A 15,620-nucleotide genomic window follows, 5' to 3' on the forward strand; every position below is an offset into this window, starting at 1 on the left:
AAGTCAGACATACTTAATATGCCTTCCCTTAGCTCCACACTGCTGCTGCAGCCGTACTTGGTCAGTCTAAATCCATGCATGTAAAACTGCAATTAGAAACACAGTTCGGTGTACAAATCAGGTTTCCTTGGCAGAAATCTTACAGGGCTTTTTATTAATCCCTACCCAGATTAAGGAAACCAGGTCTCTCATTTGCATTGAAGAAATCAGGTTAATGCAGAACGTGGACACATGCTGGCTGCTTGAGCTCATGTAAATGTAGCAGTGTTTGCAAAATGTAAAACACAGATTCATGTTGGACAAAAGATGCAAATGGCTCAGCTTTTCTTCGTTCTGAAATTACATGGTAAGAAGAGGCTTCTCTTTAGGCCGATGACGTGATAGTTAAGTTGTGTCTGTAAAAAATGCAACACACATCTATCTGTTGTAATTAAAGCTGTTTTTTTAGTCTCTTCAGCAATAAAAAAAAAGCTCTTGCTTGGAATTGTTTCCACACTGAAAAATAGTTTTGCTTTGGCCTTGTAAACCAACTCCTATCCAGCTATGTGGTGCTCATTTGGTGTCAGAGCCACTCGGAGTGAGAGGTGTAAGTGCACTTTTCAAGACAAATTGTGACTAAAAATCAGTTTCATTCCCCGGACTCGGAGGCAAAACGTTTCTCAACTTGCAGCAGAAATAATTCAACAAACCCAGAGAGAGTTTTTTCCCCCTCTCCCTCCTTTCTCTCTCTCCTCTCCCTGGCCTCACTTTAACTGCCTGCTGAAGTGAACCATGGCTTGGCATTTTTGCAAAACTCCTCCCTCCTCCCCCCACTCTCCCTCTTCTCTCCCTCCTTTTTGCAGCCTCTCTCCCTGATTCACATACACGTCTGATACTGTCTCTGGGCGGCTATAAACCATGTTAGCGGGGCCAGTTCTCAGAAAGGAGAGGCCTCCACTCGTTCTCTGCTCCCTGCGCCTTACCAGGAAAACACTTTCAAAGAAAGCATGGAGGGGCTGGCAGAGGGGCTGAGACAGAAGAGAAAGTGAATGGGAGAGATATGGAGAGGCTGGAGAGGGAGGGAGACGAAGGCTACATTGTAAGCCAAGGCCACCCGATCCAACTGCAAATATAGGAACCAGCTGTATTTGGTTTCTTTCGGCCTGTTGTACTATTCTCCTGGAGTTTAGTAAATTTAGCACGTAACAGTTTGAAGAGCTGCAGAAAATGTTATTTCCTTGAGCTTTTCCAGTGCAGTAAATGAGAACTAATTTAGGCGTGAAGTCATCCTACTAAAAGATTAATGGCTTTAGCAAACCAGAAACAGAGGAAAGTACATTTTGTACAGCTGCAAACTGCAGGCAGGAGGGACATAAAATCACAGTGCCTGTTCGTTTCTACAGATGGATGAAAGCATTCAGACTTGGCTATCGGCATCTGATTCCATAATAAAGATAAAAAAGTGTCATACAAAAGCATGAGGTGAAAACTATCCGTTCATGTATTTAAGGGTTGGGCTTTGCCTAAAATACCTTTAAGTTTTTATAGCTGTTTAAAATAGCTACACTCAAAGGTGGGGCAAAAAACCTTGTGAAATAGAGGTTTGTTCAGATGGGAAGGTGACAGTTTGAGAGTTTGTCTTTACAGCTGGTCTGTTGCTGTGTGAGGTGGGAATCACTGTTGGATTAAAGAAAGTATAAAGTTGCTAAAGTTGTCGGGCCCGTGCCCTGCCCTTACTCTGACATTAGAGAGGTGTTTGGGAGGTGATTCTACACTGTGTTCTTCTATATGACCAGCACTTTGTTTGAGGAACACCAGCCCCCATTACTTATAGAGCGTAAAGAGTCAAGAGTCAGTCTGACACATGCTGTGCTGACATGCACACAGTTATAAATGACAGCTAACTTGTTCATATACTCAGAAACTTCACAAAACACCAACAAATATGGCAACAAATGCAGCCGTGTGTCGGTGTTGTAACATCAACACATCCAGTTTCCATTCAATTTAGGGCTGTGCATTGACAAGAATCTGTCCTGATACGATGTTACAATACAGCACTTACGATATTAATTTAATAAGTAGACCCAGAGCCCGCTGGAGGGATTATGTATCCCACCTGGCCTGGGAACGCTGAGGCATCCCCCAGGAGGAGCTGGAACATGTTGCCAGGGAGAGGGACGTCTGTGCTAACTTGCTCAGCCTGCTGCCACCGGATGAGTGGAAGAAAATGTATGCGATTTATTTCTGACCTATGAATCCGTCTTGTTTCATTGGCCTTTGTTCTTTGTGTTTATGCTAGCGATGTTTGTACTTCCACCTTTCTACGTTTATTTTGTTTCGTTGGAGTGGAAGAGCAAAGTCGCTGACGATAGATTAAAACACTGCCATCTAGTGGTGTGGGGTTTAAACACATAACGAACCACTGCCACAATTTTTTGCACATAAATTGATACAGTTTTGTGGATAATTGATACAGTATGTGAAAACATAGTATCTCTACACTCAGTGTATCGATAAATATCCCAAATTAGACATAAAACACAACTAGCACTTAAACTGTATATAAACTGAAAGAGGGAACAGATGTACACTCTGGACAGTTAACACAACCCAACCCAGTCAACATAAACTGCATTGATTTAATGTCCACTGCTGGCTCACTGGTTGTTATAAAGCAAGCAACATGAGATAGCAACACACATTGTATCCAACACACAGTAAGTCAAAGTCAAAGTTTATTTATATAGCACATTTAAAACAACCACGGTTGACCAAAAGTGTTGTACCGGCTTAAAACACATTAAAACAATACACAAAAAATACATATAAAGAAATAACTTTTCTCTATTATAACAGTGTTTATAGGAAACTTTTTCTAGCATTAATTGACAACATTAAATGGCAGTTACGAAAAAAGTATCTCTAGTCATGTTCCTCAGACATGTCTCAATCAGCCTGCAATTACATGTTTTATAGCACGTCTCTGCATTAATATGTCTTCTCCTCAGCAGTGCCTGTAGGCCTGTAAAACCAGATCCCGCACTCAGCAGAGATCACCTGACGTGGTTGCGGGGGGGCTCACTCGTACACATGTAGCTTTGAAGCATGTTGTGACAGAGGAACGGATGGTGTGCCCGGTCATGATGCATGGCCTGTCTACATGGTTTGGATGCAGCGAGGACATGAAGCAGTGAAACCTGACCAGCAGCATTCACACTGTTGCACACCATGTGTGAGCCAGACACCAACTGGCCTTGTCACCACCAACACAAGAAACACATGCTCCAGAAAAACAGCCTCTTTTAAATTTGTTTGGCCAATTTTATTCTCATTACTTTTGATTTAGTCTTAAACAAGTGGACAGTGAGAAGCAGCTACATCTGGTCAAATAAGGCAGAAGTAGAAGACATTTTCAGTGGGAATTAATGTATTAAAGTTAGTCTGTAATACACAAATACAGGCGTTTAACCCCCCGTGTGGCACTAGAATCTGCAGTCAAACTTATTAAGTTTGTACGCATCAAAAGAGAAATCAAGCGCTGTTGCCTCACAGCTAGAAGGTTCATGGTTCGAATCCCAGTTCCGACGAAGTGGGCCTGTCTGTGTGGAGTTTGCATGTTCTCCCCCGTGTATGCGTGGGTTATCTCCGGGTACTCCGGCCTCCTCCCACAGTCCAAAGACATGCTCATTAGGTTCATCAGTGACTCTAAATTGCCCGTAGGTGTGAAAGGTGGTCTGGCTCTGTGTGTCAGCCCTGTGATTGACTGGCAATCAGTCCCCGCCTCTCGCCAATGACAGCTGTGATTGGCGGCAGCCCCAAGCGACCCTGAACAGGATAAGCGGTATAGATAATGGATGGATGGAAGCGTGGCTTTTGCCATACAGGCTTGATTGTTAACACCAAATAGCCTAAAATGTGAATCAGAGTGTTCAAAGAGTGTTTTGTCCCCTAAAAATAAAAAATAAAGTGCAATCCGAAGTTCTTATCAAATAACTTTGATTTGTCAAACCAGTAGTGGTAGTTTACCTTCACACTGAATTCACATTGTCAGTACTATTTAGAAAGAAATGATCAAAAAAATCCTCTTGTTGAATTTAAGGTGCAGAAATGGCGGAGGCTTATTTCGCATGTATCTCTGCACCCAAACAAGCTTCAGTTTCTCTCACAGCCCTCTGAGATGGAGAATGCAGCAGAGCAGCTACGTGCAGCATTACGTAAGCACGCCGATGCTGAAGATACAGAGCAAATATTTTGCATCACATAGCTCTGCTTCGTCCAGACTGCTTTTGCTCGTCTGCTGCTCGCCTTGGACTGAGCGAGCCAGTCAGTGCAAACAGACCGAGACAGGATCCGCTACAGTCATCCGACCTTCACAGCTCCATGTTTGGACAGCACACATCACACATGACTGTGTGGTTTTTCTCACAAGCATGGATAATGTTGTATGACTCAGTTTGATCATGATTTACCTGCTGTGTTGATTTTATCTTAAGAAAAACTGCAAACACAGTCATGAGATCCTGTCTGCAAAGATCTCTGACCGTGAATGCACGCTTAAACTCGAGGCCTCATATGCACCAGGACTTACATGTGAAAGTGCAAGTGTGTCAAAGTAAACTTATTCTCGGTTTCTCTCCCATTGGCTACATCTCAGAACATGTCAAGTCATATGCCTGTCTCCCAGAGTGCAGTCTGCCAAGGAAGTGGTTCTAATTGACTAACAAGTTGCTGTTACTTTATCTCTCTCTCTCTCTCTCTCTCTTCTGTCTTTTTCCATACCCATCCAATACCCAGAAAGACTCCCGGGCTACGGCTGCTTTTGGAGGGAAAAAAAAAAATCTCCTTTGCACGAAAGTCAAAGTTTAATGTTTTTCTCTCTCGAGTGAAGAGGAATAAATAGAGTGTTTATGTTTGTTTGCATGAAATAGAGAGAAAGTTCCTTTCTCTGGGGGAAAATATGGCAGACCATTTTTCCTTCCTACACACCGTCCAAACTATCGGAGTACGTTCAGTTTGTGGCTTTATAGCACAAATTCTACTTACTTCCCAGTTTTATTTGATTTCCCTGTTTTATTGCGTGCAACCTGCCTAAACACATCTGTACACAAGTTCCATGAGAATTGGCTTTTGCTTTCTTTTACTGAGTAATTAAAACAATCTGCTTTCTAAGGCAACATCTTCTGCCTTTTGCTGCATCTTACTGTCCAAGCTAGGCTGGATTGTCTTACAAATCCAGTCTTACAGACAGTGTTTACTCATTATGACAACAATTTTTATGTTTATCTTCCTCAGTGGACATCTCGTGACATTATTATAGGGCCTCAAAAACTTTTATGGTGTGTTCAGAGCAAAGGAGAAGCACATTTTTGGAAGATGCACATAATCCAGAATCTAGAAAGTCTTATGTGAAAGTTGAATTTTCATTAATCATCTGTGTCGTGAAAGGCTTTAGCACACGGCGGCTTTTACAAGTGGACCAAAAGTTTTGATGCGCGAGGAAACTGCTCTCTGATTGGTCAGAATTTCCACGTGGGAAAACTCCCTGAAGTAAACAAAGAGAGAGCGCACACTCCTCAATCACACTCAACGCGATCGATGACTAATGTTAGAGTTTTTTATTTTAACTTTTAACCGACATTGTTCCCCAGATCGATCACTTCTATTCTCCTTTAGTTTTTCACTGAGCTATTTGAACACCTCCATGTTCTCCACAAGCATGTGTGACATTGTTTGGTCAGCCCATATTTCTATTTCCTCGTCGCTCCTCCATGTATGTTCTGCTAATCTTGCTTTGTGATTGTGTCTGAAGTGTCAACATTCGTTAACAACCCACAATGCACAGTTTTTTGCTTTGCTTCCTATATTTGGTCCTACTTTAAGTCAGATTATGTTCTCACCAGAATCGAAACAGACCGTGGTTCGATGGAAACGGACTCCTGTCTTTTCTGGCGGACCATGGTCTGGTGGTTTGGTCCGCAACATGCGTGTTCTCACCTTTCCAAACGAACCGGACTTTTAGAGTAAAGTCCGAATGTCCGGGCCAAAGCTGTCAGGTGTGAAAGCACCCTGAGTCTTTTTATAAATCTGCATCATGATTCATTTTTTTCAGCATCCTAATGACTCCATTATTAGAATGAAATCACAGCATGGATCCATACTGCTGTAGCCAGATTTCAGCTGACGTGTGACTTCTTAGTTTCTGTAAAGCTGCCTCTTATTGGAGACAGATGAACAGATGCTCCGCAGCTAAGACGTACTGTACATCTGTAGTTGGTATGCATCTAATCCTGACACCCACAGGTCATCTCCTTCGCACCTCAAATAGAGGTTAATCCGGACACTGATTTTGGAAAGGGAAGTGAAGTTCACCGAGCTGTGTTCGGCGGATGATGTAATGAACGCAGACACTATGGCCTTTTTTCTCCAACATATCTGAAAGGGCAAATATTTCTGTTTTGCTGACACAAATGAACACTTGTGAAACACTTGATTTTGCATTGACAACATTGGGTTGCAGACACGGAGAGCTGCAGCGGAGCAGAGTGCAAAACCATAAGTCAGTGCAACAAGTAATGAATGACGTGCGAGCTGACATTTGTGGTGGATAACTCTAGCATAAACAGGCAAAAATAGATCCATCATAATAAAGTCATTGTTGCTGTGATAAATTTCCACATATCGTATTCCCTGTTTGATCTTATTACACATTAGTTCTCAGTGCTTTGAAGCCTTAAAAGTCTTTGTATCTTCTTTATGCTCCGTCCAATTCAGCCACAAGAGACAGTTTGCATCCTGTTTAAAGAGGCGACGTTTATTTCTTTTAACCTGGAGCGCAATCTGTCCCTAAGAAGTCTTTTATTAACAGTCATGTGTTCTGTAAGATGCTAACTTTTTCCATCTGCTGACGGGGAGCCAGATCACAAATGCTGTAAAGATTTTATTTTGGAAGTTGTTGACAAATGACGTATTTTGATTTGAAGTTACGGATTGTAATTTCATGTTGACATGTATGTAAAAACTGTACCACACACTGAAGAGAGGCTCTGTGAGGAGAGAAGATGGGGGGAGGGGTCTGCCAGCCAAAATGGCCAACAGGGATAAAGAAGAGCCAGAGGCCTGTCTGTGTGCTCGCTGGAGAGAGGGAGACACTGCCAGGCAAAGTTTCCATGTTTAACTGGCAGGCAGGGAGACAGAGAGAGAGAGAGAGAGGGTGAGAGAGACATGAGATAAAAACTAAAGAAAAAGACCAAACTGTTGAAAAAGAAAGAGAAGGAGCCGGAGAGAAAGAGCAAGAATGCAAGAGAGCAAAGGACAGAGAGAGAGGGAGCGAGGGCGAGAGACATCCAGAGAAACTAAGAACAAGGACGAGAGAGAGAGAGAGAGCGAGAGGGGAACGGAATGTGCTGACGCGGCGTTTCTTGTCTGAACTCCCCAAATTAATAATCAGCAGCGGTTTAGCCGAGCCGTGCCAGGAACAGGAGCCTACTGCCAAGCCCCGGCCAGGCCAGGCCCTCCCTGCTCCCACCGTCACCCCCCACCCCTCGCTCCCTACCTCCCTACCTCCCTACCTCCCCCCTCTGCTCCCCTCTCAAAACCCCACAGCTCTCAGCCCCGCTCTGGGGCCGAATAGGAGGCGCTGCCTGTCCGGGCCGAGCCGGGCCTGGCACACTGCCACGGGGCTTTTGCTTGTTCAGGAGTTTTGATTAAATCCTTTATTGTGCTCCACTCACGCAAAGAGCTAAGGCGAAACACCGAGCAGGACGGAGCGGAGCGGAGGGGAGGAGAGAAAGCGAGAGGGGAGAAAAGAAAAGGGAAAAAAAGAGAGGGGGGGAGGGAAATGGGATCTCTCTTTTTTTCCCTCTTGCTTTCTCCCTTTCTCTTTCTCCCGGAGTGAAAAGATGTTTGATTTAGTCTATGGGGAGTTGTAAAGTAGATAAAGTTTTTGCTCACCATCAGCACTCTGTTTTTCTTTGGGGGGCTTTTTTATTTTCACTCCTCTGAATAAAGCCTCTTTTCACTCTCCTGCACGTTTACTAACTTATTCTGCTTTTCTTATCATAAAACTCATCAGATGGACCTCCAAAATAAAAGCCCCCGCAGCCACAAACCTTCACTTTTCTCTGTTTTAAATGTTTATATTGATAAACTTTGTTAACACACCACAGGCGACGCACTGCTGCCGTACGTTTTAAAACAACAGGTGTGCTCTTGCGAAATGGGCAATAAAATCCACCTTATCATATTTTACAGTGTTCCTCGCAGATTTTACATACACTCACAACATTATACATGCTCTATATCTCCAACTGCTCCTAGTTAACTCTGCCCTTGTCAGAGCTGCAGCCCCCCCGTGGCCTTTCAGAGGCTTTGTGCCAGAAGTGTAACAGTGATTTGTGTTGTTGTTTCAGCTGTTTCTGTCCCGGACCTGAGCGAGCAGTTCACACCGCCTGAGACGGCTCCCCCGGCCCTCGTCAGCCTGATCCAAGCCATAGAGAAGAGAGGTATATACATGTCGACCGGCCAACACTTTCGTCTGTTGTCTGTCTCGCCTGCCAGTCTTTCCGTCTACGTGCGACTGTCTCCCTCCCGCCATTTGCCTCCTGCTTTCACGCCAGCGTTTGCACAAGTGCAGACGTATAGACGTGTGGATCCAGACAGGCTGTCACACAGATGTAGAAGTTCATGCACACCCAGAGCACCTCCTCAGTCTGTTAGTGGCTTGATATAGATTTCATACATCTTATACAGAACAGTTCTCAGTGTCCTTGCTGAGAGGCCTGCACAGCAGGTTTGATTCACACCAAGTTATTAACAAATAGAGCTCAGTGGGACTCCATTCACAGTTTTTTCTGTCTTCCTTTTTCTTTTTTCTCTTTCTCTCTCTCACACACACAAATTGTAAAAATATTTTCATGTAAATAAATGTCTGTTGAGTCACTATCTATCGCTGAATGAGGTAACACAATGGTGATTGAGCCTATGGCCCAATGATGAAAGCCTTTGCATTTATAGTATTACAGACTGGGTGTCTGTAGCGATTTTCGCGGAAAAAAAGCAGCGCCCAGTTAGTTTCCCCTCACCCAGCAGTGGTTGGTCTGCCAGAGAGGGTAGGCGGAGCTAAGCGGCTGCTTTTCCGCTCTCTGCAAGTGTTGCGAGTAAACAGTAATCTACTATGGCTGAACAAACAAAGAAAAGATGGATGACTACAGATACAACTTCAAACATAAGTGAAAATCCAAAGAAAAAGAAAGGAAAGCGACCGTGAGCGAGGAAACTCAAAAATTAAAACCGAGGGCGCTGGTTTGGCTCAGTTGGTAGAGCAGGCGCCCCATGTTCAGAGGCTACAGTCCTCATTGCACTGATTGCAGATTCGACTCCTGGTCTGCCGATTATTTGTCGTCCCCCACTCTCTCCTCCCAACATTTCCTGTCTATCTTCAGCTGTCCTATCAATTAAAGGCTAAAAGCCCACAAAAAATAATCAAAAAAATTACAACCAGAGCCAACCGTGGACGTCACACATGTAAAATAACACTGTCTGGATATCTGGGAAGTGTGCTCCCGCATTTACCGTTTATCGCCACAGGTGCCACCAAAGAGAACTTAAAGATATTCACTTCACAGTGAATTTAAACAGAGAAAAGCAGCCATCCATAACAATGGATGAGCAGGAAGCCGTTTTTTGCTTGAAAAAAGTGCCAAACATACATTCATCATCAATGTATTTGCTTCTTTTGACAGACTAATCCATACATTGACTTATCGTGTTTGCTCCACACATGGGCATGTTTTAACGCAGCTTCTCTAAATCCATTATGCCATGCAAAACAGCTCCAGAGTAAATTAAGAGACCACTGCAAAAAAAACTTCCTCTGGTCCTTCTGTTTATACTGTAGGTTTGTGTTGGTGTAAAATGGACTTTTGTTTTATTGTAAACAACATTTCTCCCTTCTTCCAAATTTTTTGACCTGGAATAATGCAAAAAAACATGTTCATGTTCATTTTTAAACAACAGAATAATGTTTTAAGAAATCAATATTTGGTGGAATAACCTGGTTTTTAAGTACAGCGTTAATCATGTTGCTGTTTGGGTGATGTGAGGCCAACTCAAAATTCAAGCAGCTCATCTTTGTTCGATGGCTTGTGACCATCCATCTTTCTCTTGATCACATTCAGGAGGTTTTCAATGAGGTTCAGATCTGGATTGGGCTGGATATGACATGAAGAGAGAGGTGCTGATTTAAGGAACTTTCGGAGGTGTCTCTTGATTTTTTCTGGAGCACTTTCGAGTTCTTAGTATCAAGGCCGACTTTTGGGGGAGTACATTTATTTGTAAATTGTCCGTTGAGAACACACTACATATTCAAAATATGATTAGATTAAGTTTGTTGTTCACAATAGTAATTTTTTCATGAGTTAAGGTGATAAAGTTTATCCAGGTAAAAGCCATTAGAACTAATTGATTTCACTAAAACAACCTGTGTTGATCACACACACGTAGAAACAAAGTCTGTCTTTATACCTGAGGAGAGAGATTCCTCTCATGTAGGCATTGAAAAGGTTTCATTGTTGATATTTACCGGAGGGGCGACAGAAGGTCTGTCTCTGAATGTAAATAATATACTGCAGCAGTCATATTGAATGACTTCCCAGTGTTGGATGCACACAGTGCATAGCTGCATGGTGAGGTTTTCACAACTATCTGAGAGACTGGCTGGTGTCGAGGAATGCCTCCTAGATGCAAGCTGTCTGGACCCAGTGGTCCTGAGTTTTTACAGCCTGGGACCCAGATGAGAAGTGTAGTCATTCAGAGTTCAGATGATTTCTTCAAGGATATACTGAAGAGAGGGGGATCCTGTCTTCTTTAGACAGCCATGTCAGTGGGCTGAAAGGTTTGACCAACACAAACCCACACACACATTTTGTCCTTTCTTTAATCTAAACATTTACTGGATCGTTTTTATTCCCCGAACACTCTGCTTAAAGACGTCCATGATTCAGGGTTTAGTTTACTGTTTTGATTTCTCTGCTGTGTCCAGCACTCAGAGTCACTAAATGAATCGCACATTTTCCTCCGAGAAAAGAACAAACCAAAATGAAACTCTTCACACGGGAACATGTGTTGGCTCTGCTCTTGTAAATATTGCTTGTTCTGAAAACATTTCTAGAATCATCTCTCTCCTCAATCGATTGATCAACTTCTTTCTGTTGTTGGAAATCAGACTGGAATGAAAACAACACACAGCTGAAGTTTATTTCAGCATTTCTCCTCAGTATTTCCAAAACAGTCTGGCCATGTGCTTTGTCATGTTCAAGTTGTTTTTCTCGAGCTGACAGCATCCATCTGGTTTTACAATTTCTGTCTGGATTGTCTCATCCAACTGAGTCTGTGCTTGACTCCATTTGTCTCTTAGTTCTGTTGTTTGAAGCTTTACTCAGCCGCTCTTTCTGTTTCTCTCAGGTCTGGACTGTAACGTTTTGTACAGGACACCTTCAGGTTCCTCAGGTTCAGAGAGTCCAGTGTACAGCCTGAGCTCTGGTGAGTTAGCCTGAGTCAGTCATTGTGTTGCCCTTTGCACCGTGTGTGTAATTCTCTGTATTTCACATTGCATTAGAGCAATATATTCCCATGTTAGCTTATTGCAAATATATCATCTCAGTGTATATGTTAGAGAGCATACACATGCATGTATTTTTACATTAAAGAAAGAAGTGCACTACTGTTTTTCACTTAGCTATCATGAGAACATTAAAGCTACACAAAAGCTAGGAGATAACGCACAACAGAAAGTTCAGATTCAGGTTTCTTTGTGGTCAATTGTTTAAGTTTGGTTGATGTTTTTTCTCATCATAACTCGTCCCTAAAAGTCTTTGTGTGTGTGTGTGTCATATCTCCAGAGTGTGAAATGAGTCAGAAAGACGTGTGTGACCTGTCTGAGTGTGTCCTTCGCTACCTGAGAGACCTCCCGTCACCTGTCATCCCCGCCTGTATCTACCCCCACCTTCAAAGTGCTGTCACTCTACAGCAGCAGCTCCTACAGCAGTCAGCAGGTACGTGTAATAAAAAAAGTCTGATAATGCTTTTATTGACTCAATTAACATTTGTAATAAAGACAAGACTCACTTTTATGTACTTCTTTATGAAGATGGCTGTAAACGGGCCGTTATCAGAGGTTTAATTACAGGCTCTGTTCTCTGCATTCATCTGTTTTACACTGTACACCATTGTGTTTTTTACATTAAAAACCAACTTCACCTGAAACTAGCTTTAATTCTGCATTTTATTGGAGTGAAGTTTTGCCATCACAGGGTATTGTAGATAGAAGTACCAGCATGTGACGGTTAACAGCCAGCTGCCAGAAAGCATTTGACTTTGAGTATTTATGTTGAAAAATCAAAGTTAGAGGATGTGAGATGTTTGTCTCACAAGAAAATTAGGACACCAACTGCGTTACCTTAAGACTATGAAATAATAAAAAAAAACAGCCTATATGTCCTATGTGATGGATTATACAAAGTAACAAAAGTATCTGAGTACCTGCACGATGATGTTCAAACATTTTTAGCACAAACTAAAACCAGTGATACCTGCAACCATAGAAAATATGCACTTATCAATCTAAAAACCCAACGTAGGGTCGGGATAAAATAGATTACCGTCACAATATCATGTGACCATACTCACAAAAACAACAACAACAACTGTACGCTGCTAGCAGGTAATGTAATGTCAGTCCCACCTTTTAGCACTGGTATTTGAGGGTCACCTGGTGGAGGTCAATCCTCAGGTCTAGGTATCTGAATAGGTATCAGGGAGTTAGAAATTGTGTAGGAACATCTCTACTATGAAAAACACACATGATTTGCAGTTTGTGGCCTTGATGTGCAAGAACCAGTACGTGGCAGGAGTTTTATTCATTTAAAAGATCCATCTCTGGACCGGCACTGCAAACTTAGCTTATGCTATTAATGATGTGGTGTTTAGATTGATGTTACATCCTGCATATAGCAAGGATCAAGTTTACGGCTACTCTAAATCTAAGAAAATAAAACAAGATTTTATTCTAGAAACGTCCTTTTAGTGTTTTCATCAAACATTGTCAGAATCAGTGTTAAAGTCGTGGATTTTCTGCTTTGTAGACAAACGGGAGATTTGTGCAGCAGGAGCCTGAAAATGAGCCGTGTGCTGCTCATGTTGTTTCAGCGGAGAGAAAGGCACCTTTCATTGCTTCAGTAACTGTAATTTAAAAGAAGTGCACGAGGCTCCGAGTGAGCCTTATAGGCAGCTGATCGAGGTCAGTCGCATGTCAGCATTGAGAAAACAGAGCCGAGTCTGGGGAGAGGATGAGCTCACTGAGGCATGTCAGAAATGCTCAGGCTGATGCTCCTCTGCACAAAGGACACCGTGATTCCATTTCAGATAATACTAGACCTATTTACAGAGACATGCACTGACCCCATTTACTCATGTTTTAGTAACTTATGAAATGGATTTGATGAAGATTAAAGCATAGCTCGGTTTGTACGAATACCTAATTTGGCATAATTGTCCAGTGATTAATATCTTGTCCTCTCTCAGATGGTGCAGTCGCTGGGAGCCATGACAGAGAGGTCAGCCTGGTCCTCGAGAGCTCCACCACCGTCCCTCTCCATCACCGTCTCACCCTGCAGTACCTCCTCACACACCTGTCCAAGGTCACTCAGGCGCAGGCCAGCAACGGCCTGGACACACACACGCTGGGGAAGATCTTCGGACCGCTGCTGATGCGGACGGGCCCATCCACTCCGTGGTAGGTTTTGGTTAACTGCTATTATTTAAAGACAAAGTAGAGTGTGAAGACGGAGACCTGTGTAATTTAAAATTGTACTCTGTTCTGTATAACATTATGGTAATGAAACACAAGAGATTAAATGCATGAAATGTGACAAATTGGGAGTCTAAGTTATGGTTTGCTAATCCGTCTGTTGACTGTTTGATTTGCAGGTTGTCAGTCGATGATGAGCTCCCTGCTCTTGTTGTGGAGAGGCTGCTGATAGAGAGAACTGCAGAGCCAGACCTCACACCTCCAGGTACGTTACTTTTAGTAAGGTTGCATAATTTGTCCGTGTTATAGTTATTATCAGGCATTTCTGTCTCGCACTTCCAAGAAGCTAATACTTGATTCTTTTCATGCATGCAGCTATCATGCAGTTAATGTGATAAGTGACTGTTAAGATCCATTACATTAGTATTACATTATATCAATTGTGTGTTTATGTGTGTGTGCCTGTTTCCAGTTCTTCCAGCAAAGCCAGTCAAGTCAAAAATGGCCCCATCGGCCATGACAGACACAAGCGGCCTGCTGACAGACGCTGAGTGGTACTGGGGAGAGATCTCAAGGTAAATGATCAAAATAAATTCTTACAGCTGTTGATCTGGATTTGTCTATAATTAGTATTTATGTCTTTAAAGTATTGGATAAAAAATCATCTGTTTGTTGACTTACTTTGTTTAGTAGTTGCAGTAAATAAGGATTATTGTGTGCATACAACTCCACTATACATGGAACAGCTTCCTGAAATCGTTTCTTGATGTCATGTTTTTATTTTGCTGTTAAACCGCAGCTGATCTCAGTTAATGGTCATGATATAAACGCAGCATGTCATCATACTTGCAGAGAGGAGGTGAATGAGAAGCTGCGAGACACTCCTGATGGCACCTTTCTGGTCCGAGATGCATCCAGTAAACTGGAGGGCGAGTACACGCTCACCCTGAGGTAAAGAACACTTCTGTTTTTATTCTGAACGTCTGCAGCTTTGAACTTTGATCAGTTTGAATCAGTTGAACATAGAAATAATGTGGCATTAAAGGGAAACAAACCTGACATCAACATTTAAAGGGATTCAGTATTTTCTCTTCCGTCTGTCGCCCCCTGCAGGAAAGGCGGGAACAACAAGCTTATAAAGATTTACCACAGAGACGGGAGGTACGGCTTCTCAGAGCCTCTCACCTTCCTGACTGTAGTGGAGCTCATCAATCACTACCGCCACGAGTCCCTGGCACAATACAACGCCAAACTGGACACCAAGCTCCTGTACCCGGTCTCTAAATACCAACAGGTTGGTCAGGCTGCAGATTATGTGGCAGTTTGAAGATGAAAATAAGTGTATTCAATCTACTGTTAAACATTTATATCATCAAGCTCCCGCAGCAAGCGTCCTTTGATTCAACATCCTATTTTTATGAATAACAATAAGCATGACCGTGATGGTGATTTTGCTCTCATCTGCTTCTCTCGCGTCTCAGCTGGTGAAGGAGAACAGTATAGAGGAGGTGGGGGAGCAGCTGAAGGTCTATCACGAGCAGTACCAGGACAAGAGCCGAGAGTACGACTCTCTGTACGAGGAGTACACACGCACCTCACAGGTATGGGTGCAACACACACACACACACACACACACACATACACACACACACACACACACACATACACACACACACACACACACACACACACACTGTCCCTCAAAGATATTCAAAGGGAGTTACACTGTGTAATAAGTACTTCTCTGTGTCCTTCTTTATATACAACAATCATTTACATATCTAGAAAACACATACAGCATATCTAGAAGATAAGACATACACCATAAATGTTC

At 42.8% G+C, this 15,620-nt stretch overlaps 1 protein-coding gene across 1 annotated transcript in view; it reads left to right on the plus strand.

Moving 5' to 3' along the window:
- Positions 1 to 15,620, plus strand: part of pik3r2 (phosphoinositide-3-kinase, regulatory subunit 2 (beta)) — a 37,599-nt gene that overhangs the window by 12,719 nt on the left and 9,260 nt on the right. The window contains exons 3-11 of the mRNA XM_069684350.1: positions 8,391 to 8,483; positions 11,443 to 11,520; positions 11,880 to 12,032; positions 13,561 to 13,771; positions 13,966 to 14,051; positions 14,259 to 14,361; positions 14,639 to 14,737; positions 14,900 to 15,080; positions 15,268 to 15,387. Of these exons, the coding sequence (XP_069540451.1) occupies positions 8,391 to 8,483; positions 11,443 to 11,520; positions 11,880 to 12,032; positions 13,561 to 13,771; positions 13,966 to 14,051; positions 14,259 to 14,361; positions 14,639 to 14,737; positions 14,900 to 15,080; positions 15,268 to 15,387 (1,124 nt within the window). The remainder of the gene's footprint in view (positions 1 to 8,390; positions 8,484 to 11,442; positions 11,521 to 11,879; positions 12,033 to 13,560; positions 13,772 to 13,965; positions 14,052 to 14,258; positions 14,362 to 14,638; positions 14,738 to 14,899; positions 15,081 to 15,267; positions 15,388 to 15,620) is intronic.

Source organism: Semicossyphus pulcher, unplaced genomic scaffold (genome assembly GCF_022749685.1).
Source record: "Semicossyphus pulcher isolate SPU_LCO1_2020_fin unplaced genomic scaffold, fSemPul1.0.p SCAF_7, whole genome shotgun sequence".
NCBI lineage: Eukaryota > Metazoa > Chordata > Actinopteri > Labriformes > Labridae > Semicossyphus > Semicossyphus pulcher.